Here is a 25,676-nt window from a genome sequence, read left to right as displayed (position 1 = left end):
ACTGAAACTACTTTTATTTTTTCTTAGGAACAATACATGCTCATTGTTATGATGATTTTTTTAACCATAAAAGCTATGTAATACTGTACAACAGATTGATGGGACAGCAATGCAGTGGACTCAGGACTAGCCTTAAAATCTTCTGATTTTAAACATTTCTTCAGCAGTAAAGTAATCCAGTGACTTTGTTACACAGCAAGCAATACGTGTTGATAATTGATGTGGCAAACTTACAATTTGTAGACAAATATACTTTAAAACAGCACTTATGTTGCTGCCATGGCATAACTCAACTTAACACAGTAACCAGAAAACTTTGAATAAATCTTTGAATAAATCCCCAACAGTGTCACCAGCAAAGCACCCCCATACTATCACACCTTCTCCTCCATGCTTCACGGTGGGAAGCATGCATGTAGAGACCATCAGTTCACCTATTGTGCGTCACACAAAGACACAGCGGGAGGAACCAAAGATCTGAAATTTCGACTCATCCGACCAAAAAACTGATTTCCACTGGTCTAATGTCCATTCTTTGTATTTCTTGGCCCAAACTCTACTTGTTCCTTTCCATTAGTAGTGGTTTCTCAGCAGCTATTTAACCATGAAGGCCCAAACCCCAATAAGAAGGCAAGAAATTCCACAAACCCCTCCTGACAAGGCACACCTGAGAAGCATTTCAAGTGACTACATCATGAAGCTCATTGAGAGAAGGCCAAGGGTTTGCAGCACTGTCAACAAAGCAATGGGTGTCTACTTTCATAAATCTAAAATAAAAGACATATTTAGTTATTGAATTATTTAACTTTTTTTCTTTGCTACATAATTTCATTAATCTTATTTCATACATTTTTTGTCTTCAGTATGTATCTACAAAGTAGAAAGTAGTAAAATAAGGAAAAAACGTTAAATGAGAAGGTGTGTCCAAACTTTTGACTGGTAGTGTAACTACCAGTATTGGGAATAACGGCGTTACAAGTAACGGCGTTACTAACGGCATTACTTTTTTCAGTAACGAGTAATCTAACTAATCACTATTCCTATCGTTGCAACACCGTTACCGTTACTAACAACAAAATACGGTGCGGTTGCGTTACTATTTTTCAACAAACAGACGGTTGAAGCTTACCACATCTTATATCAGTTGCACGGAAGTAGCTGTAAGTAATCTGGGCACAACAGCTTTAAGCAGCTGCGCGTGCTCCCGCAGACGGCAATCACGATCACTTTTTGGCACAACACCTGGAGCTAATGGGGCAAAACAATCGCATGAGTGCTGCTGTTTGACTGAGGAAGAATAAAGTAGTCGTGGTAAGCCAATCACATAACCACTTCAAGATTGCAAAGCAACAAGGTGATATATACCAGTTTTTAAACTGTGTTGATAGGCCACGTAAAACCAGTCATGATAAACAATATATATATGCGTGTTTTTTCCTCAATAGTTTCGTCACGTTTATTGTCTAAGGACAGCGCTAGCAAGCACTCTCTTCTTATGACCAAAAAATGTAAAAAAGAATAAAACAACAAGCAGCCCGTTCGTATTGGTGGAAAACTGTACCATGTCGACCAATCAAAAAATGATATGGCAACATGAAATTTGGTTGTTTAGGAAGAGGTTTTAGGAGTGATGGCGAGAGAGAGAGAGAGAAAGAGAGAAAGACAATTAAAAAATGTTTGTGGTTGTTACAGTTAAAAATATAACTTTTTCCACTTGGATTTTATGTTTTTTGTCTGATTTTAGATCAACTGTGTTAATACAGTATGTCAAAATGAAAACATAACTGTAAATTCAGACATTTGAGGTTGTGCTGAATAGAATGATACTAAACAAGGCAAATTACATAGTTTTTAGAGGTCGAATGTAGAGGTAAAATCAAAAGTAGTCAAAAAATGGCCAATTATAACCTGGACCCCAGACGGTTAAACGTTTTTGTTAAAGTAACGCAATAGTTACTTTTCAAGTAATTAATTACTTTTAGAATATTGTAACTCAGTTACTAACTCAGTTACTTTTTTGAAGAAGTAACTAGTAACTATAATTAATTACTTTTTCAAAGTAACTTGCCGAACACTGGTAACTACAAGTTTGTTAACCATGTCTCGGGTTCTGAAGATTGTCTAAACATTCCTTAGCATGAGTAAATGACATCCTCACTTACACCTTTTCCATTTTTACACTGCATTGTTTTAAACAAACAAAAGCACTTTGGAGACCTCACACTGTAAAATCTAATTAGTTCCCAGAACTCAAAAAAATTGAGTAAAGCTTAGCTAAAAATGACTAAATTAGGACAACTTATTTATTTTGAGTACTCTGTATGATAGGTTTGTAGCTTGAACCTATTCGCTGGAACGTTGAAGACAATATAATTACACAGCAAGCAAGACACGAAGTAGGCAAAGTTCTTCATGTTTCTCGTGCACGGGAGAGAACCGGACAAACGCCGTTCCTTCGCTTGACCCCAGTTGCTCTCGTCTGCTCCCCCGTAACACTGCTCTTTTATTGAGGTTACATGAATATGCATAGGTTCATTAACATATGACGTCTACATACACACAAAGAGTACCTTGCCTTTGTGTGTGTGTGTGTGTGTGTGTGTGGGGTCAGAGTGTGACCCCATAAATAACTTCCCTAAACCTGCTGGTCTGGAAATCCAACAGTTCATCAAACCAAAAGGCACTTAGACTAAGACAGATATAGCTACGTTAATCCTACCATAAAACAATAAGACAAGGTACGACCTCTCCCATGCTCCCAGAGTGCTCTCTAATGCACACAAAGTTTGCAGACTATCAAGGATCAAACCTCTACCAATCTAAAACTAATTATAAAACTCTAAGCATATATAAGTAGATATTTCTAAGCATAAATGACAATCAACAATACAAAACCTACCACTGTACAAGCTCATTAGTTCCTAGAACTCAAAAAAATTAAGGAAACTCATTGCCTCAAAAAAACTAAGTAAAGCTTACTTAAGATGACTGTTAGGACAACCTATACAGTGCAAGTCTGCAGTATTAAGAATAACTTGATATATCTGACTGTACAATATTAATTGTTTACTTACAGACAAACATTTCAAGTTCAACTAAATAAAAAAAATTTGTGGTAACCTGAATATGATTAAAAATAATTAACAACACTTTTTTTAATGATGTTAAAATCAGCCCAACTTTTATTTTCAAATACAACAAAGTATAACAGCCAACATACTGGACACTGTTCTGCTGAACAACAAACAATTATATTGCCATCACTGTTATAATCTTACAATGAAACAAAGTCTCAGATGTAATTATTCTGAAAATAGGTTTAGGCCTACCACAATTTTGTTTTGTACTTACATTACTTATATAATCAAAATAAAATATTTGTTGTTCTGTCACAATTGCAGTCTCTAATTTAAACAACACATTCGTTTTTCATTCCAACACAGGAGCTGGAATGTTGTATTATTTTAAGGATGGCTTGTTTCCAGTCCAGGCATTACTGCCTGAATGACTATCATGGATCGAGGTGATCCAAATGTAGGTGCAGAAGAAAGTCTTTAACTTCCCTTCAGTACAGTGGCAGTGGATGTGGGTTGGAGATGCAATGACCTTGAACCTGCAGGCGATCACTGACCACACCATCTGTGACGGAGGACTCATCTCTTCTGTTGTCCTGCAAGCAAACAATCATATTTTTTGGAACATGAACTTAATTGCTTTCTTAAAACATTTTTTCTGCATTTGGTATAAAACAGACTCCAATTTACACAATATCAGGCGCCCTCCCCACCGGAGAGGTGACATTCAATGTCCCAATTGTCAGTCTGGATAGCTGTGACCACCACCCAACATACAATAATGTCATGAAAGCATCATTTTAAAAAGGGCTATGCAAACATGGCCAATAACTTTCATTCTAATGATGTGCAAAATGATTTGGGCACAAAACAAATTTTGTTGTTAGAAAACTTGCAGACTTCACTATATACAGTGTAGACCCTCTAAACTAAGTTTGGGGGATGTGATCTTTCAAGAAATGCAGACCGAACTGTTGTTGTTTGTTTACTTACACAGCATGTCTTGTAGAATTAACTGGAGTCACCAGCAACAGCATAGTGCAGTCATATCTCAAGTCTAATAACAGAAGACAGGAAAAGATCAGTAAAGAAACAACTTCCCCAAACCAAAGCACAAATAAAACAATAAGTAAAACAGGCTGATCTAATGTATGATTAAAGTTCAGCCTGATTAATATAAATGTCACTGATAGTTGCTAATATATTGGAAAACCAAAATACTTACCACTGAGTTGATGTCTTTCTGTCCAACAACAGGAGTGCTGGTCCCGAGCCTCAAAGACAGTAAGAAGCAAGCAAAGGGAGAAAAAGCAGAACATTTTTCAGAACCCGATTTGATCCTTAATGGCTGTGCAATCATTGTAGCATAGAGTTTGCTTATGTTGTTAAATAAGGGCTAGATTTGACATTAATAGATGTTCAAAAGCTGCCACAAAGCATGAAAAAAATAAACGTCTCTGAAAACTTTGGTGCATTTTTGCAAATATGTGATGTCTTGATAAATCGAGCAGATACTTGAACTTTACACAGCTGCATTCTCGCCTGAAAATATCTTAAAAGTTTATTTTGTGACCCAGAAAAAGTAATACGTTTTTTAGCCGCGCTCCTCCGCCATTGCCGCGCTTACAAGTAGGCACAGGCTCCAACAACCGTGGCCGACAAATGCGATCCTCCTTTTCCCCAGACTACCCTTTCTTGGTCACAAAATAACCTTTTACGATATTTTCAGCCGAGAATGTAGCTGTGTAATGCTCAAATATCTACTTAATTTATCAAAATATCACTTATTTGCAAAAGTGCTTCCACGTTTTCGGAGAGCTCCGTTATCCACCAGCGTGATAGCTGACCGGGAGGTCAAGGCTTGATAAGAGTCGGTGAGCACAGTTAACTCCTGGCATATTGTTTTCAAACCCCCCCCCTGTGGTCTTTTGCTACTCAGGTTAAACATGATATATATAATTAATTAGTTAGTTAGTTAGTTATGGCTATGGATTGAAAATACCCCCCACACCACACCACACCCCACCCCTAACGGCTGCACCTCCCGAAGAATTTTGTCTGGGCTCTTATCTCACTTTTTTTTTTCAAATAATCAACAGAAAATTTCACAGACATAGTTTTATGTAAGGTTTTTAAGGCTGTGGTGTTAATTTTTAAGTAACATGAGCCCAGCGGCAGCAGCAACGCTAGGCTAACACTAACTAGCTAGCAAGATTATAAACCTGGTGCTAAACGAAGAGAAGCCACAAAATCAGTTTGAATAAGAGTAAACATTTACTCACCAAGTCACACTGTTAGACTTTTCATCGCCACTTTACGGTAACATACTGGCGTCACTGTTGCCAGCGTCGTACCGTGACGCCGTGTTACGGTAGCTTACTGTTCTGCAGGATGATACCGTTTTTTGCTGGTGTGGTATAATACTCTTGGACAAATTATGGTAACGCACCGTAGCCTTTTTTACGGTATCTCACTGGCGACAGCGACGCCAGTGAGATACCGTTATGTCGTTATGTCATAAATTACGCCAACAAAGCAACATCATACTGTGATTAAAAAATTGGTATACTACCGTTTATTCACGGTATGTCACTGTAAGCCCGCTGCAAGGTAATAAACTGCAATATATTAACCAGTAACTTACTGTTATCACGCATAATCAGTACCAAAAATATTCATCTCTGCTAGAGGATACTGTGTCCCAACAGGCAGTCATTTACTGTTTAACAGGTCGTAATTTTACCGTAATTTCAGTTAACAGTAACATACTGTAAGAGACTGGAGGGTTCCAAAAAAATTGGATAGATAGATACACACACACAAAATATAATTCATGTGCTTTACACCACTTTATTTATTATCACTGATTTTTCCCTGCTGAAATACACATTTCCAAAATCAAAAACTGAAAAGAACTGAAAACATTTTCATTGAGGAAGCACTTGTTTTTACTAAACCATCCATTATTTTCTCAGATGGTTGTACAAACAATAACGATATTATGTCATATCCATATCATGGCAGACAACATATGCTCAAGTGTTGGGTTTTCTTAGTTATATTTTGTAGGGTCTTAAACCTACAGTGTGAAGTGCCTTGGCATTCATTTTGTTGGCACCATACAAATAAACTGAATTGTAATGAATATAATATCAAGCCCCACACTTCTGCCTTTATATACACTTTGTCCAAAATACTGGCTCACACCACCAAATCAATGCACAAAGCCAGGTCCACAAGGACATGGATGAGCGTGTGTGGTGTGAAGGAACTTGACTGACCTGCACTGAACCCTGATCTTGCTTTGTGGACTGAGTTCATTGATTTGTAGGGTGAGCCAATACATGTGACAATTAGAGTGTAAGTAGCTGAAGTAATTTTTAACAAACGGGTAAAAGAAGGAAAAAAAATCAAAACTGTTGCACTCAAAAAACCTATTGGACAGAGACAGCGTCTTGCAAGATGGCAAGAGAGCTTGTCTTCATTGTTGCTCGTCTTGTGTAAATGTCCAGAACACATGGGCCATGGATCATCTGTGGAGACATGGGTAACAACACATTGGTCACCTAAATTATACAAGAAATTCACTAAAAATGGCAAAAACAGTTACCTAATTTGAAGTTCTCCACTCAAATTCAGTAAGCTGCTGGAGGAAAGTTGTGACATGAGGGTTAATGTGAACAACCGTTCGCTTCACAGTGGTCCCAGTCTTTCTGCTTGTCCCAAACTTGGAGGTACATTTTGTTCCCTCTTCAGGGTTTATCCTTACAAAAAACCTTGCACACGCCGACTCCTGGTATTCCAGGTTCAATACATAGAATGAACCAAACAAGACTGATATTGCATCAGCAAAGATGTTCTCTTTGTCCAGCTCAACAACTACACGCCCCTCTGCACTCACCATCTAGCAGGTGGCGGTCATTGAACTTTGTCCTTAAATGTATAGGGGTAACATGTTGTCATTATGCAACATAAAATAATTTCAATACTTCACTTCTTCACACTGTCTAGATAGTGTTGAAATCTCCCAATTCTTTTAATCTTTGGGCTGAAGGAAGGACAATACTCGGTGTATAAATGCTCAATCAGCAATCATTTATTTCCATACAATTCAACACTTATGAGCATTAGAACCATCATGATGGGGAGACCTGCCTGCAGAGGGTCACAGCGAGTCTCAAAATGGTGACGGGTTACACAGCCTCTTATAGCTCCTAGCGGCCCCCACCTAGTCGTAAAAGCCTAAACATTCACATTCTTTCTCTCTTACGGCGCCTAAGTTATGACCTCGGCTCCTTGTTTCTCTGCTCTCTGTAAGGTGGGGGTATGGAATGTGGTCTATCTCCCCTGTCTTAGACACAGAGTCTCCTGAACAATCTTTCTTTTTATGATTCAACAGTAAAGCATGTCAAGAAAACAGTGTAACACATTCACAGCAGATCAAGGATACAGAGTGATGCACACTTATCTAATGAACTACAAAAATGATTATGTTCTTTTAACCGAAAAGTATAATGAGGACTAAACTACATACACAGCACACCATCTAAACTAAAGGATAATATATGTCCTACAGCTGTTATCATAATTCAACTACTTTGATTACATATATAAGGTAACATATGATAACAGAATAATATCACAATAGTCATAAAGCAAATAGCTACGTACTGTTAATTATTAATGGCCTTATGTACATAAGTCCGTTTTAACATATTATAATTGTACATAATTGGGAATTATTCTGCACATTAAACACACCTAACAAACAGTCAGCCCAGTTAAATTACCAGAGATGAATCAACTGTATGGTTATTTTGGAGTTCATAGTTTGTGCTGCTGTTAAACTTTACAGTATTGACTTCAGTATTTCTGCTGTTGGTGTAGCTAGACTACTACGTTGATCAGTAATATGTAATGTGAAATTTGAAATTGTTACTTGGCTGGATTCACTGAGACACTTGTCCAACAACCTTGGTTTATAGAGGAAATTACAGAAATTTGAGCTAACAAAACAGAGACTGGATACCTGTGTCCACGAAAAGCTCCTGTGCCAAACAGAAATTCTAATATGGTCTAATCAGCTCTATTTCATAAATGACTTCTTACCAAGCATAATCAGCCTTGGGGTGATGGGCAGGTTGCTCTCTGCTTCAAGGGACATCCTGGTAGATGTTTCCTGCCAGAAAAAGGACCAAGATATTTTATGTAACAAATAAAAAAATATAACAGGACAGCAAGCAACAGCATTAAACATAGAGCTGTATGAAAAAAGCTTACATCTGCTAAGACAAAGAGGGAGTCTTCATCTTCCTTGTAATACTTTATCATGAGAAGTATGGCTGCTGTGCCAACCTTGTTGTTGGCCAAAACTCCCTCACTTTCTATCTGCTGGATGAGTGTCCTTATACCAAGGTTCCATTTGAGCTTCTGGGTGGAGAAATAGTTAACAATCCTTCTGCCTTTGGTTATGAGGGCCTGACCTAAGCGCTCACAGATATCGATGCCTGTGAGTTTGTAAAAGTGGTTCGAAAAACCTTTCCGAGTAAACAAGAATGACCACTGCTCCTGAATTTCAGCTACTGAAAGTGAGGGACAACTGTTGATAAGCTGCTGCTGAGAAATATATGTGAGGCACATGAAGTCATCCACATCAGGTCTCTCCACAGCTCCAGGTCCTTCTGAATTAAAAATTGTTAACAAGATGCGTTTCTTTTCCTCTAAAGAAGCTGGCGTTTCCCCCTCAGGAAGTTCAACTGGCTGCCAATTTATACAGCCATAGCTATCCACAAGGCATCTAACTTTTTTATGTGAGGTTGCATTACTGTTGGAACTGCAGTCTTCCTCATTCCTGGTTCTCTTTGTTTGACGAAGTCTATGTGTTGTATTATCTCGATTAACATGTTCAACTCTAGATTTGATGCTTCTTAGTAGTGAATAATGTCCACAACCCAGTCTTTCTCCCTTTTCAGTAAAATCTGCAAATGTTTGAGGGTATCTGTCTACAATGATCTTAGCAACCTCTTCACAAGATGCACGTTTAATGTTTCTGCAGTTAACTTGCATGGCCTCCACAACAATTCTAATCATACTTCTTTCCTCTGGATGACCTCTGTCTCCTCTTGTGATTGCATGCGACAGTTGGAGTGGAAATCATTCCCAAGCTCCAGAGTAATGGTGTCATTCAAATTCTTTGGTCTGCCATCTAAAAAAAAGAGAGATGGTGTTAGATTCAGTGACTACTTTTGTTACAGCTGCAAAGATCCTGAAATTCCTCTATGATGCTCTGTACAGGGAGTGCAGAATTATTAGGCAAGTTGTATTTTTGAGGAATAATGTTATTATTGAACAACAACCATGTTCTCAATGAACCCAAAAAACTCATTAATATCAAAGCTGAATGTTTTTGGAAGTAGTTTTTAGTTTGTTTTTAGTTTTAGCTATTTTAGGGGGATATCTGTGTGTGTAGGTGACTATTACTGTGCATAATTATTAGGCAACTTAACAAAAAACAAATATATACCCATTTCAATTATTTATTTTTACCAGTGAAACCAATATAACATCTCCACATTCACAAATATACATTTCTGACATTCAAAAACAAATCAGCGACCAATATAGCCACCTTTCTTTGCAAGGACACTCAAAAGCCTGCCATCCATGGATTCTGTCAGTGTTTTGATCTGTTCACCATCAACATTACGTGCAGCAGCAACCACAGCCTCCCAGACACTGTTCAGAGAGGTGTACTGTTTTCCCTCCTTGTAAATCTGACATTTGATGATTGACCACAGGTTCTCAATGGGGTTCAGATCAGGTGAACAAGGTGGCCATGTCATTAGTTTTTCTTCTTTTATACCCTTTCTTGCCAGCCACGCTGTGGAGTACTTGGACGCATGTGATGGAGCATTGTCCTGCATGAAAATCATTTTTTTCTTGAAGGATGCAGACTTCTTCCTGTACCACTGCTTGAAGAAGGTGTCTTCCAGAAACTGGCAGTAGGACTGGGAGTTGAGCTTGACTCCATCCTCAACCCGAAAAGGCCCCACAAGCTCATCTTTGATGATACCAGCCCAAACCAGTACTCCACCTCCACCTTGCTGGCGTCTGAGTCGGACTGGAGCTCTCTGCCCTTTACCAATCCAGCCACGTGGTGGTCGTCTTTCAGCCTTTCTTACCTTGGCCATGTCTCTGAGTATTGCACACCTTGTGCTTTTGGGCACTCCGGTGATGTTGCAGCTCTGAAATATGGCCAAACTGGTGGCAAGTGGCATCTTGGCAGCTGCACGCTTGACTTTTCTTAGTTCATGGGCAGTTATTTGGCGCCTTGGTTTTTCCACACGCTTCTTGCGACCCTGTTGGCTATTTTGAATGAAACGCTTGATTGTTCGATGATCACGCTTCAGAAGCTTTGCGATTTTGAGACTGCTGCATCCCTCTGCAAGATATCTCACTATTTTTGACTTTTCTGAGCCTGTCAAGTCCTTCTTTTGACCCATTTTGCCAAAGGAAAGGACGTTGCCTAATAATTATGCACACCTGATATAGGGTGTTGATGTCATTAGACCACACCCCTTCTCATTACAGAGATGCACATCACCTAATATGCTTAATTGGTAAATGGTAAATGGCCTGTATTTATATAGTGCTTTACTAGTCCCTAAGGACCCCAAAGCGCTTTACATATCCAGTCATCCACCCATTCACACACACATTCACACACTGGTGATGGCAAGCTACATTGTAGCCACAGCCACCCTGGGGTGCACTGACACCCCAGGCTTTCGAGCCTTTACAGCTTGGAGTAAGACAACATGCATGAAGAGGATGATGTGGACAAAATACTCATTTGCCTAATAATTCTGCACTCCCTGTATAGTGCTGGTTGGCAAGAGCATTTTAGCCTGCATTTTTAAATGACACAAAGTCAACTGTCTTCTAATAGATTAACTGTGTCCTGTCCTTGTATTATGGCAAATCCCCCCATTTCTTGTTGCCTTGACTGCTGAACTGTCTACTATGTTCGGACACTTAAGTATTTAGAGCAGCCTTCAAATGGACATAATACTTTCCCCCCCATCTTTGATATGAAATCTGAGAGGGGCACAAAGAGTTGTGAAGTTTTGTGCAGCATACCCACATCCAGGAACTTGACAGCCGAGGTCACCGGTGAACTTATAAAACTCCTCCTTAGTGGTCTCCCTTCTTGTTCTTTGATTCCTAGGCATATGTGAATGAAGGCAGAAAATGTTCTGAAAGTGGCAGGACAGTTCTCAGTTCCACAAGAAAGCCTATAGTTAGCTACATGTTTGTGGCTTTTAACATGCAAACTGAACAATATATATTTGCGTTCACTGAAGCCACAAAATTTAGAAATACACATAGTTGCAAAAAGTTCAGTGACCAATTACCTTTCCAAAATTACATATGCAATGCAAAAAGTAAGAGTATTGTCAATAGGGACCAATTCCCAGTTTTTACCTGATGAAAATTATTCACAAAAGGCTTCAATAAACAGAAAATGTGTGCCAACAAGAGAGCAGTGCACAAAAATGAAAAGATATTTGAGCTCGACTCTTTAATGGGTTTAACATGACTTAGTCAGCACCCCGCAACGTACAGGTAGTACAAGCACACCTGAAAACACTGACCAGCTAACAGCTTTAAGCATTTGGGCGCAACCTCGGTAGTTCACCGATTCACCTGTTGCAAACGTCCAAGTTTCTATCAAGTCTCATATATCCATTGGCAACTATTACCTAACTAGTCTTTTGAGTCTCCACATTCATAGATATTGACATTTTGTCTTAGCATTTGAATGAAAATATCCTGGTAGGGTAGCTTGAAAGTCAAAACAAACAGTACTAAGAACGCATTTCTGACTTCTCTCGAATAAGTGAAAAAAACACTTATCTTCAGACTGATTAGCTGGTGTCAAACCAACTTTAATGTGTTCCATGTCAGTCCGTTTTAGGGAAAAAGTATTAAGTGGTTTCATTTAATTTTGAGATACTCCCGCATGGACGAGCAATTTGGAGTCTTGCAGAGTTATCACGAATAGCATACGATCTTCAGATATAATCCAATCAACCTTGCATATAACCCGATTGAACATCCAGTTACCTCTGACTACTTCTAAGTTGCACATGTTAACGGTCTATTCATCAATAGTTAATGGTCATGTTGTTCTCCTGATTTGCAGCTTTGTTTGAGTCTGAGTTGCGGTTTAAACGTGCAAAACTTGAGAAGCAGATCAATAGTTTCTTCTTGTTGTTATTTAATGGTGGTTGGCAACCAGCGAAAGGAGCATTAACCACCTCGAGCAATATTTTCTATCCCCATTGTTGTTTTGAAAGTGAATACCCGACGTGTGCGTCATACGTCACGTTGTACGTCAGGTGAAGGTGTGGTGTCGGCTATCGCACCTGTCGCATTACAAAGCTTTAAAAACGTAACAATCGCTTTAAAAACACAACCCAACGCGCTAAACATGAACAAACATAAACACCCGTGTTACAATATCACGTATATCCAGGACATCTCTTCTGAACAAAGACGAAGTCGTGCTACAAAGGAATTATTTGCTTAGGAGAGTGCCTTTAATAGCAGTCTGGCCTGCCACAAAATGCACCGCTAAAAATACAGTTTCTGCTTGTCCCAGAATTTATTCATTTTGAGAGTGAAGTTGTAGGACTGATGCTGGTTAGTTGTGTAGGTTTCATGGATGTGACACCTTAACTTGAGTAAAATGACGACCAGAGCATATTATTAGGTTAGTTCACTGTAGTTAGGCAGAGGTGTCTTAAAAAGTACCACCTTATACAAACCAAATGAAGGTCCAGTATAAGAAAGAATAAGAAGAGAAAAAAGGAACACCCTGCTAAATTAAGTCATTTTTAAACATTACTCTAAATGTAGCCACTAGTTTTTGTTGCTGGCCATACAAAAAATAAGTATACTTATAAGTATACTTCAATTATATTTCCCAAGTATACCTTACCTAGTACGTATACTAATAATGCTTCTTGGGACTATATTGGCCCCCGTTTTAGTACATAACAGTATTCTTGAAATTAACTTTTAGATGTACTTTTTGTTCACCAAAAATGTACTAGCATAATGTCATAATGTCTACAAGAGTATAATTAAATATACTCGACTCTATCAGAATACTAACCTTACAGTATTAATAATGTTTCACATTGTTTGAATAAACAAATACATTTATTAATATATGAGGTTCCATTGAGTTCAAGGAATTAAATTTTAGTGTGGCTGCAACTTACTCCTTAAGTTAAAAATGATGCTGTATATTGTAGTTTATATGTTATACTACTTTCACAGTGAATCGCATTTTATAGTAATACACTCTGAATGAGGATTTAAGTAATTACTCTTAGATCTACAGTGGAAAACAACAGAAATCCGGATGGTGTAATAGTATAATCTCAGTAACATCACCAATTAATACATTTGCTGTATTTTACAGCTGTTTCCATGAGTACGGTGAGTTACCGTAAAAATAATGTAATCTCATGGAATTTTCCCACAATTACATGAAAATTACAGTACTAAACTGCTAGCATCCTTTAGAGTTTTTTTACTGTTGATTTTGCAGTACTAAGCTATGGAAATTACTGCAAAGGCTAACAGTGCAGTGTATCAGGTAAAGATCCACAGCAATGACAATAATCTCTTGAGCTGACGCTTCTCCAGGTTTGCTCAACATATTCCATAACAAATGCTGGCACCATGAACATGCGGACTGATCCAGAGGGCGGAGGACGGTAGTCACGTGGCATTTTCAAAACACATCTTTCATCCTTCCGCACTGAGAAGCAAAACTTCCAGCTTATTTAGTTTTTCTAAGTAAAAATTGAGTTCAGCCTATTTAATATTTTTAATTAAACGCAATATTACATTTTACAGTGCAGAGTATCAGGCAAAGGCTAAAAGCATGAAAATCAAGATGAATTAGTATTGGCAACCCTGCGTTACTTCTTCAGAAAAGGTTTACATCCCTTCACACTTTTCCAAAGCAGTGCATGGTGATGACAGTAAAAAAAAAGCAGAAGTTGTACAGCGTGCAATGTTTGGTAGCATATGCCCCAATGAGAATAATCAGTTTGACTTGTTAAAGAAAGGGGCTAAACTTTGCCATCATGATTTTGTTTGAGCCTGAATAAATTTATTGTTATCCTGCAGGATTTTGTTGCAATCTATAACATCTTTATACCCACAATGAAACATTCTCCTTCTTCACGTGTTAAGTGATGGTGAAACAAGGGAGATTTGCACGTTTTCTGCACAAATTCAACAGAGGAAAGACAGTTTCTGCTGCAGATATTTACAATTGTCAGAACTAGCACAGAATTCATTAGTAGAAATGGCATTGTGGTCAGAGTGCTCTTTCAGTCATGATGTTACAGTGTGATGCATAAAGATTGATGGCTGAAAGATAGGTTTGGCTAGTTGGCATGCAGGGAATAACATGCCAGGGGCATCAATGGAAACACTTTTTTTCTTTTAAAAGCCTTTTCCATCACTGGTTTTTTACTAAGGTCAATGGTGCAGCAAAAGTATTTATATCCATTCAAACGAACCTGAACTATTAAAAAGGAAGAAGGCTAGGATACAGCCTTGTGGCTAAAATAAAGATACTAAAGTTGGTTATGCAGTGGCTCCTTGAATTACTTTTTCCAGATTCAATGTCAAGTTGGAGGTTTGTTTAATAGACACATTTACACTGTTAAAGCTGTGAGCTACATTGACACTGGAATGTGATAAATATTTAACATTTATTGGCATTCTCTTTAAATGTACTAATTACAATATTTCACCACTGATGACATTTCACTTCTAGGTGACGCCATCTTTTGATGCAAGTTGGTACCAGATAAAATGCCACTATTTGCTGTGGCTTTGAATGAGATAATTCGTTTTCAGTTTCAAAATTACACAGCAGTTGTCTTTGCATCCTGTGCATGGCATGAGTTCATTTTGGAAGCCTGTAAATTATTTAAATATTCAACATTTGAAACTATGTTTATCAATCAAATAGTATGTTGATGCTAATCGTGTTTGAAAGATTTGTAGGTAGGATATGAAAACTCACCCAAACAAAAAACTTTATCTATTGTTTATCACTAAATTGCTTACTTGCTTATACCATAAGATACTGTATTTTTATGCCATCTCATACAATACCAAACATAATATTTTTCTGCATCAATGATACAGGAAAGAAGGCTTGATCTTAGAGGGGGCAAAGCAGTGCATTTAAATTTCATGTAAATGTAAAGGCATTGCTTTACCATCGTTCCTTTGGAACAAAGGTAAAGCAAGAAATAGTGCTATGAATGATTTGTGTAATCATTCTGGGGACAATGAAAATTGTATTATACTTAGAACATTTTGTAAGTTGGATTTTATGTTAATACATGCTGTTCGTCTTGCCACCTCTGACAAGAAGAAGCTGAGAGTGAGAACAAGAGTGCACAAACCTGTTCTTTTATTCATACAGTCTACATACAGAAGGAATGCTTGCTGTTTATTAGACAGCACTCTTCAGTCCCCTGCAGCTTTTTGACAGTACTGAATAAATGTTGTTTTTCTTAGGCTGCTTAACATACAGCAGGGAGAGCTGAACTTCATTAATAAAAAAAAATACATAAAAATCAAACCTGAATTTTACCATAGTTGCAGGATGTAGACAGTTATTGGCTGTCAGGATCTGACTTTGACTGGATGTTATTGGCAGTTACCAGAAACTTTGCAAAAGTTTTTGCGGTGTATTCGCAGGCTAATAGAATCATGCCTGACAAACCTGAGATTTTATATAGAACACCAGCCCCATCTTCTGTCTCTGCCAGGAAAAGGCAATGTTATATATGTTCATCACATCAATACCAACAAAACTGTCAGGGAATGTAGTAGAAAAAATGGGTGTTAGTTTGGTGTCAGGTTGGTTTGAATATTTATACGACTGAACAATAGCATATCATTTCATGAAGGCTGTAAATTGACTGAGAATGATATGTTTACATGCAACATTATCTGAACTGATAGAAAGCTGATTTGTTGATTTATTGCGTGGCAATGATGACTGTGCCACACTTCCAAGTAATTTTAATGATCACTGAACAGCTAGGATAGATATGCATATAATATAAGGACTTGATAACAACTGGTTGCAATTCCTGAAAATAGCAGTGCATGTGACTGCATTAGACTCAAGTCTATAATCAGAACTGTAATAAATATTAAAACTGTTATGAGATGAAATAACCAATCCTGGACAACAGAAGGCTGGATGAACATTGCCTGTAATATTCAAATGACAGGGTCAGAATTCACTGTAAAAACATTAAAGGATGGATCCATTATATCTTGTGCTAAAGCGTCAGGCTGCTGGTGGTGGTATAATGACATTTGTATTGGCACTGTTTGGGCTCTTTTGTACCAATTAAGTATAGTCCATCCCTTTATGACCATAGTGTAACCATCTTTTAATGAGTGTTTCCAGCAGAATAATGTCACATAGCTCAAATAATCTCAGTCGCCTGATCTCAGTGCATCTTTGGTTTATGGTTGAAGGGGAAATTTGCAACATGGATGCATAGCCGACAAATGAGCTTCCAGGTAATGAGTTTCTTTATTTACTCGTAGATATGCATCACTATTAATTACTCTTTTCTTTTATGTTACTGTAAGCACTGGTTGTGTACGCTGCCTCAAAAGAACTAAGTAAAGTTTACTTAAGATAACTAAGTAAGAACAACTTATTCATTTCAAATACACAGTACTAAGAATAATCTGATGATTCTCGGGGCACAATATAAATTTTTTACCCACAGACAAACATTTCAAGTTTGAGTAAATTAAAAAACTATTTGTGGTAACTTACTTTTTAAAAAAATCACATTATGTTTTGTCATCCTTGACATTTCTAATACAACACCTATATTCATATAACACTGTATGCAAGTATAATTCGAAAAGAATAATTAACAGCACTTCTTGTAAAATTAAATCAGACCAACTTTTATTTTAAAATGCAAAAAAGTATATCAGCCAACATACTGGACACTGTTCTGCTTAACAACAAACAATTATATTACCATCACTGTTATAATGTTACAATGAAACTAAGTCTCAGATTTAATTATTCTGAAACTAAGTTTTGGCTTCCTTTAACATTGCATTGCAAGTTACATTACGTATATAATCAAAATAAAATGACATTTCTTTTGCATTCAAACACAGAAGCTTGGTGTGTTGTAATAATTTAAGGATGGCTTGTTTCCAATCGTGGCACTACTGCGTGAATGACTGTCATGGATTTAGGTGATCCAAATGTAAGTGCAGAAGAAAGTTCCTTAAGTACATTGGCAGTGGATGTAGGTTGGAGATACAATGACCTGCAGGTGACTGACCAACCATCTGTGACGGAGGACCCATCTCTCCTGGTGACCTGCAAGGAAACAATTATATATATATTTTTTGCTTTCATGAAACATTTTTTCTGCATTTGCTATAGACCAGACCCTAATTTAGACAATCACAGGCTCCCTCCCACCCTGGAGAGGTCACATTAAATGTCCCGTTTGTCAGTCTGGATAGCCCTGACCACCACCCGACACACATTAATGTCATGAAAGCATATTTATAAAATGGACTATGCAAACATGGCCAATAACTTTTCATTCTGATAATCTGCAGAATAATTTGGGCACAAAACAAAATTCACTGTTCAAAAACTTCACTATATACTGTGCAGACAGGTGGACCCTCTAAACTAAGTTTGTGGGATATGATCTTTCAAGAAATGCAGACCAAACTATCATTGTTTGTATTTACTTACACAGCATGTCTTGTAGAATTAACTGGAGTCATCAGCAACAGCATAGAGCAGTCATATCTCAAGTCTAATAACAGAAAACAAGAAAAGATCAGTAAAGAAACAATTTTCCCAAACCAAAGCACAAATGAAACAATAAGTAAAAACAGGTTGATCTAAAGCAGGGGTAGGCAACCTTTCTGATGGCGAGTGCCATTTAAAATTTCCTCAGAAGTCAGTGTGCCATATGATTCATTTGCAATAAATTTAATAACACTCTATATGAACAGTTACACAATATATATAACCACTTTATAGTAGGGCTGCTCAATTAATCGAATTTTAATCACGATTACAATCTGGGCTTTCAACGATCATTAAAAATGACTGAGCTGATTATTAGCCCCTCCCTCATGCTTTACTCTCGCGCTGCTCCGTGTGGTAAATCAAGCGCACCGCTCTCCATTTCGAACATGCGTCACAACAATTAAGAGGACCCGAGGGAAGCTCGGCAAGCTAAGATGAAGTTATTTGGAGAGGAGAGTGACTGCCGTTGGTTGAAAAGAGGTAAAAAAAAAACTTCAGTGGTGTGGAAACATTATGGGTTGGCGGAGTTAGACGTGGATCAAGTAGACAGTGTGTAAACTTTGCTACGATGTAGTAGCTGCACCACAGAGCAACACTGCAAAGTTCACTAAACATAGATGTTTACATTTTTCATTTATTTCTTATATTGCAAACATTTGCACTGTTTTCAGTATTTGCACACTATTTTATATTATTTTTTAAAGTCATTATTCAATACATTGTTATTGTTAACCCTTTAAAGCCGGTCAGAGCAGCACACTCCGTTTTGTGTAACTATTTTTAAATCCCTGTAGAACCTGAACCGCGTAAGCTAGCGCAATAATTTGTTTTGCATATGAAACCGGAGGAGTTGTACTTACATCTTGTGCCATCAGCTTGTCCTCGGTCACGGTTTCCTTCCACATATAGCTTTGCAAAAATTGCATAAAAAGCACTTGCAGGAACAAAAACATAATATTCCAGAAACACGCTTTGCCGATCCATCAGCTGTTCTTAACACTTCCCACTTTGAAAAAGACGTCAACGCGAACTATCGCATTTCCTGCCCGAAACCGGAAGTGATGTCATTTTCGCGGAAAATGTAGTTTTTTACTTGTAGGCCTTAAAAGCCTATACTAGTGTTTTTATAAGTCATGTTTGACTTTTCTGAATAGTTGCTGGGATGCTTAGAACTTGAATTGCACAGCTGGAAATAGTTTGATGCACGTGCTGTTTTCTTTGCAAATTTGCATCATAGGATTGTTTTTTTGTTTTTCCTGCAGTATATAAAAATTGCTGTATCTCTAAAATAAAACTATGAAGACACTCAAAATTAATTTCCTGTTGTTGTAAACTATTTTTTGCAACTTTTTTGTATTTAAAGTTTTGAGGGATAAACCTCTTAAATTTCTCCAAGTAGAAATATATGTAAAAAAACAAAAAAACAAAAATGATTTTCAATTTTTTTGTAGTTCTTTGCACTTGTTTGCAATTAATGTAGTTACTATGGACTTAATGCATACATATTATTAAAATATGGGCTATAACAGTTGTATTGATGTATAGCAACTTGAAATGCTCCCACAAATGGCACTAAAGCATGTAAAAAAAATAATATAAGCTCTGGCGGACTTGGTTCTATGGTATGTCTTAAAGGGTTAAGATAAGATAAGATAAGATAAGATAAGATAACCTTTATTAGTCCCACACGTGGGAAATTTGTTTTGTCACAGCAGGAAGTGGACAGTGCAAAAGTTATGAGGCAAAAATTAGAATACAATAAGAATAAATACAGTACACAACTGTACAGAATAGAATAAAATAAAATACTATATACAGTAGAATAAAATAAAATAAATAAATATTGTCAAATAATCGTGATCTCAATTTCAGTGAAAATAATCGTGATTATCATTTTTGCCATAATCGAGCAGCCCTACTTTATAGAATTATATTGGTTTGCAGATGTTGGCAGCTACCAGCGAATAGTTATCAGCTATTTTGAAACAAAATAGACACTTTTTATCCATAACAAGAACTCCATAACAGCAGATCAACTGTACAACGGAAAATACAAATGCTATTTATGGTCTCCTCACAACAATAATAAGAAAAATAAACTAAGCCAATATGGCATGTCTGTTAATACAGAGACACACATGTTAATGTGATCTTTGGTCCGTGTATTTCCGTGGTGCTGATGCTGTGCTGAGCGGAAAGCTCCTGAAGCTTTTGAAGTGTCAGAATGTGGAAAGCTAACAACGTCCCTCTCACCAGTAGGCTAAGTTATTTTTAGCCAATTACAAGTTGAATCTGGTAGTTGGGGTCGTTAGCTAAGATACCGTCATTAAGAAGAGGAACAACTAATGTGTGTATGCAAGCTGATTTGCGATGTGCACCGCTGGTGCGGCCATTTATTTTTTGATGCACCTTCTCAGATTAATTCACTGCATGTCGTGCCCAGGGCTGGACTGGGACAAAAAAACAGCCCGGGCATTTTGACCAAGGACCTTCCCACCAGGTATTAAAGCCATAAAGCCTTTGAATGAAAACAAACACTGTTGTGACAGTGATGTACAATCTTGTTGGTATATGTATGATTTCTATACATTTTATGTCAGGTAAAAACTTTGGTTGTAAGCTTCAGATAATTATTTAATAACAGCCAGACATTTTAAATAAGAATAAGAAAGTATTTCTTTGTGCCCCCCTTTCCCTGTTAATGCCCCACCTGGCCCCCCTGGCAGAACTTTGCTAGATCCACCCCTGCACAGTTACCAGCCGTCAGCTACATAGAAATGATGTTATTTGTCTCTCAGAAACAGTTCATAACTTCCCTCCAACTCATTCATGTCACCTAAAAGGTAAACCTGTTTCTCCATCACCTGTTCAGCTCTGATGATTCAGTAAGGACATCTCCTGGTTTCATCTTCATGTTTCCCTCTCACCAGATATACAAACCGATATCATGACCAGCAGCTTTACAGCTGTGGCTCCAGCAAACATCAGCTGATACTAGAAATTAATATTAAATAAATTCTAACAACAGCTGATCAAGCTTAAACATGCTGCTGTTGTTTAGCGTGACATGTGGCGCAAAGTGGGTGATGTTAAGGGTTCAATATTGAGGAAGGGTACAAGAGGTGATCGAAGAATAACCACACTGATCCGGCCGGGTGAAGTCAAACGATGATTTTAATGAATACACGCGTGGGAAGACAACTCTGTACGCAGACAGCAATTGATCTTCGACTTAATCAAAGCATACACAGATTTTTATAGCATCAGGGTTTGATTTACTGACGCCCCTTCGTGCGTCACCGACAGAATATATGCACATACGTCAAATCAACCACAATGACTTTTAACACAGTTCGAAAGAACATCGTCTTCTATTTTCATGGCCGGTACTTCCTGTCTACCTTTCAGTTCTTGTCTTGAAGTGAATTGTTCCTCTTTTACAAAGACACTTTTCGCAGTTACAACCAGACATGACTAACCTCTTTCCTATAAATACATCTAACTCATGTGTGTGTGTGTGTGTGTGTATGTCACGACCTCACTCAGCCTCTATGTCACCTCTCACTTACTGTCTTGTCCTTAAATGCTCTTTCTCAATTCACCTGTTGCACTTCTGACCTTTCACCAGAACAGAGGCTCATCCTAACTGAGACTATGTATATGTCATCTACTAAATAAATGTTTTAATCAAGAGCCTCTACCAAAAGCTTAGTAAAAGACAATTTACTAAGTAATTCACCTAGTAATTCAAATAGCCTCGTCTAGCCTGCTTCTCAGAATACTTAGACTCTGCTTTCACTTCTGCAAACTCTCCTGCAACTTCCTGTCAGCCTGCTGCACTTAGTCTTTCTAAAAGACACACTGTTTAAACCTCTGAATACAATACCAATGCTGCAAATTCTATTATTAATGCAATGGTAATGATGATTATTTAACAATAGCAGTAAAATAATTTCCCTGCTCCACAGTGATAAACAAACAAGAGAGAAAAGCCGATCAGCTGATCATTGATCAGTTTCATTATTAAACTAGCAACAGGAGAGGGAGGGGAGAGAATGAGAGGAGAAGAAAAGGCAGTTGTGCAGTGTAATGACAGAATAACTCCACATTTGTGTCTTTTTCCATCCTAGCTTAAGTCCGGGACAAACTGCGTCCCTTCTCAGCTCAACACGAAACGCGTAATAATTTCTCTGAATGCGGGACGATTTGGTCTTTTTACGGGACGGTTGACAACTCTACTAACTAACCTTATGAATAAAATAAAGTTCACTATCAGTAACATCAAAGCACCCACCCAGCTGTATAGAAACTCTGTCATGCTAGTTAGTACGCAGCACAAATTATTGTAACTGACTGTAAAAATTTAGCACAACAAAAATAAACTCCACCTAAACTGGGTTTATATCTGACCCAGATAGACTGCAGGTCATAACTTCTTGCCTGAAGTTCAGTTCACCTGACAGTCGGACCGGTGGCTGCCTCGGGTCTCTGCTCCTCCTGCCTCCCCTCTCCCTGAGCCACCTGCTGGCCTCTATGGAAGCTCCGCCATAGCCAACACCAAACAACTGAGTTATTTTTACACACCGGCCAGCATCTGGCCAATCCACCACCTTTTATTGTTTATACCGTTACAAAAAAAAAGAAGAAAATTATCGGGCCACCGAGCATGCCCGATGGCTAGCCCAGCTATGGTCGTGCCATCAGTTAACCCTTCGCGTGCTAACTGTGGCACGCGTGCCTAGGGTTGCCAACCCCTGATCTAAAGTATGATTAAAGTTTAGCGTGATTAATATAAATGACACTGATGATTACTAATATATTGGAAAACCAAAATACTTACCACTCAGTTGATGTCTTTCTGTCCAACAGTTTCTTTTCTAGACTTTTAAGAGTTTGATGTAATGTGGGGAGTGCTGGTCTCGAGCCTCAAAGACAGTAAGAAGCAAGCAGAGAAAGAAAAAACACAAAATTAGAAGCTGATTTGATCCTTAATGGCTATGCAGCCATTAAAACTTACAACACAGAAGGTCAATGTAGACCTTATACAACCAAATTAGACTAGCACATATGGTATTAAAAACACCATCTACTACTGTGTCTGAATGTGTGGTCCTGGCACTGTCAGTTTAGGCCTGAAGAGATATGTGTTTAAAAAAAGACCACCTAATTTAAATGTGTTTGTTAAAGGCTAACGTCCCATATAAACAGACTCTAATAAGCGCAATGACCAGATAAAGCATGTGGCAGTGTTTATATGTAACATAGGCTACCGCAAAATATTGCAGATTATTTCATTTTAGAAAAATTTAATTTATTTGTTTAGAAGGATAAGCTAAATTACTTTATTTTCAACTACAAAGCCAACCTAGACTTTAACCACTGAACAGGCCACTAATCTAGTTCACAGCTTCGGACTTTCACAACAAAACTTGTGTCTAAACACAATTTTTAATAAAACAAATACTACTACTGGTGGCGGCTGTAGCTCAGGAGGTAGAGCAGGTCATCTACTGATCGGAGGGTTAGTGGTTCGTCCCTGACTCCTCCAGTCTGCATGCCAAGTATCCTTGGGCAAGATACTAACCTAAATTGCTAAATTGGAGTATGTGTATGAATGGTAGTTAGGAAGCACTAAGAACCTTAGAAGACAGTGCTTGTGTGATTGGGTAGAGCGTGCTTTGAGTACATATAAGAATCAGTCCATTTACTAAGAGCACTATTATTATTAAAGTGTAATTAAACAGAAATATTGGTTAAATGTAAAAACAGTTTGGATGCTTATGTTACTAAAAAAGGCTAGATTTGACATTAACAGCTGCCACAGATTTTCAAAAGCTGCCAAAAAACATAAGAATAAATGCAGGGGTAGGGCTGCTCAATTAATCGAATTTTCATCTAAATTACGACCTGGGCTTTCAACGATCATTATAAATGACTGAGCCGATTATTAGCACCTCCCTCGTGCTTTACTCTCGCGTTGCTCCATGTGGCAAATCGAGCGCACCTCTCTGCGTTTCGAACACGCCTCACAAAAATTAAGAGGACCCGAGGGAAGCTCGGAAAGCTAAGCAGAAGTTATTTGGGGAGAAGAGAATAATGTCATGGCTCGGCTGTGTGGCAGGCAGGAGGAGGACCCAAAATGCAAAACTCACACACACGGGGATGAACTCAAAAAGCAGCTTTATTGCTGACAAAAGATAATAGGAGATACAAAACTAAACTGGGAAAAACTGACGTAAAGCTCACCAGGAAACACGGGGGAATCACACACAGGATGAGGGAGAACGCGACGCCGAACAGAGGGAGACTCAGACAGAAATACACAGAGGGTAAACGAGGAAAGTGGGCACACACGGGGAACACAGGTGACACTGATAATCATAACGAGACAGGGCGGGGTGAACTGAACATGACATGTACAGGCACAGAGGTTCAGACAGGAGGAGAGAGAGCACGGGGAAACACAGACATAACGGGCTGGGGAAACATGAAACAACCACAAAGGGAGACGAGGGCTCATAAATACATAGAGGGCACACAGGGGGGAGAGAGAGCACGGGGAGAACTTAGACATAATGGGCAGGGGAAACATGGAATAAAGACATAAGGAGAGACGAGGGCTCACAGATACACAGAGGGGCACACAGGGGGTAAAAGCCATGAAGGGAAAACACTTAGGGAACAACACAACAGGGCAACTCAGAAAACATGGCCTAAATAAAGAACAAAATACAAAAATACATGAAAACTAAGAATACTGGGCCCACATGGCCCAGGACCATGACAAATAATGGCTGCTGAAGAAAGAATGCCGTTGGTTGAAAAGAGAGGTAAAAGAGCTTCAGTGGTGTGGAAACATTATGGGTTCGCAGAGTCAGACGGGGATCAAGTAGACATAATGTGTAAACTTTGCTACGGTGTTGTAGCTGCACCACAGAGCAACACTACAAATTTATTCAATCATTTGAAGACCGCTCACAAAGTGACATACAATCAAACAATGAAGGAGCATAGAGAAAAACTCTCGACAACACCTGCTTCTTCCTCACAGACCTCCATTCACGCACGCTACCCTGTCCAATGCGACTAAATATCCCACCAGCTCCCAGAGACACAAGGAGATAACAAACGCGGTAACGTTTTTCCTCGCCAAAGACCACTGCTCATTTCATTTATTTTTTATATTGCAAACATTTGCACTGTTATCAGTATTTGCACACTATTTTATGACAATCTTTAAAGCCATTATTCAATACATTGTTATTGATAAATAAATATCATCAAATAATCAAAATCTCAATTTCAGTGAAAATAATCGTGATTATCATTTTTTCCATAATCGAGCAGCCCTATGCAGGGGTAACAAATATTCAGTTCATATGTTCTAAAAGTTCATATGCATTGAAAGCATGCCCCCACCCCTAACAGCTGCATCAGGTTTCATGCAATAATTCACTTTTCTATTTCAAACCAATAACAGTAAATTTCACTGAGAATATGTTGTGTAAGGGTTTTAAAGCTGTGGGTTAATTTTTAAGTAACATGAGCTGAGGCAGCAGCATGCACACAGATATTCGGTGATATGAAAAGCTAACATTGGCAAACTGGACAGTAATATTTTTAATTAAGCACACTTTAACTAAAAACACGCATTTCTATTGCTGTAGATAAGA

General features: G+C 38.2%; 2 protein-coding genes across 2 annotated transcripts in view; one reads left to right on the top strand and one right to left on the bottom strand.

Annotated features, from left to right (window-relative positions):
• Nucleotides 1-25,676, top strand: part of ntm (neurotrimin) — a 480,597-nt gene that overhangs the window by 248,193 nt on the left and 206,728 nt on the right. The window lies entirely within an intron of this gene.
• LOC147320095 (uncharacterized) lies at nt 6,090-9,176 on the bottom strand. Its single transcript, XM_086307402.1, has 3 exons — nt 8,355-9,176; nt 8,184-8,253; nt 6,090-6,607 (listed from the first exon to the last, which is right to left on the bottom strand). The coding sequence occupies exons 1-3, from the start codon at nt 9,162-9,164 to the stop codon at nt 6,276-6,278; spliced, it is 1,212 nt and encodes a 403-aa protein (XP_086163528.1). The 5' UTR covers nt 9,165-9,176; the 3' UTR covers nt 6,090-6,275.

The sequence above is a fragment of the Aulonocara sp. 'chitande type north' Nkhata Bay genome, linkage group LG10 (genome assembly GCF_057382095.1).
Source record: "Aulonocara sp. 'chitande type north' Nkhata Bay isolate Kocher_YH1m ecotype deep benthic linkage group LG10, A_spYH_male_GT1.1, whole genome shotgun sequence".
In the NCBI taxonomy this organism is placed as follows: Eukaryota; Metazoa; Chordata; class Actinopteri; order Cichliformes; family Cichlidae; genus Aulonocara; species Aulonocara sp. 'chitande type north' Nkhata Bay.
This window is presented reverse-complemented; position numbering and strand designations above follow the sequence as displayed.

Coding starts and splice junctions, on each gene's coding strand:
- LOC147320095 (XM_086307402.1), bottom strand. CDS start 9,164: ATGATTAGAATTGTTGTGGAGGCCATGCAAGTTAACTGCAGAAACATT. Junction 8,254..8,354: donor CCCTCTTTGTCTTAGCAGAT/GTAAGCTTTTTT, acceptor TTTTTCTGGCAG/GAAACATCTACCAGGATGTC. Junction 6,608..8,183: donor CCCAAGGCTGATTATGCTTG/GTAAGAAGTCAT, acceptor ATGTCTCCACAG/ATGATCCATGGCCCATGTGT.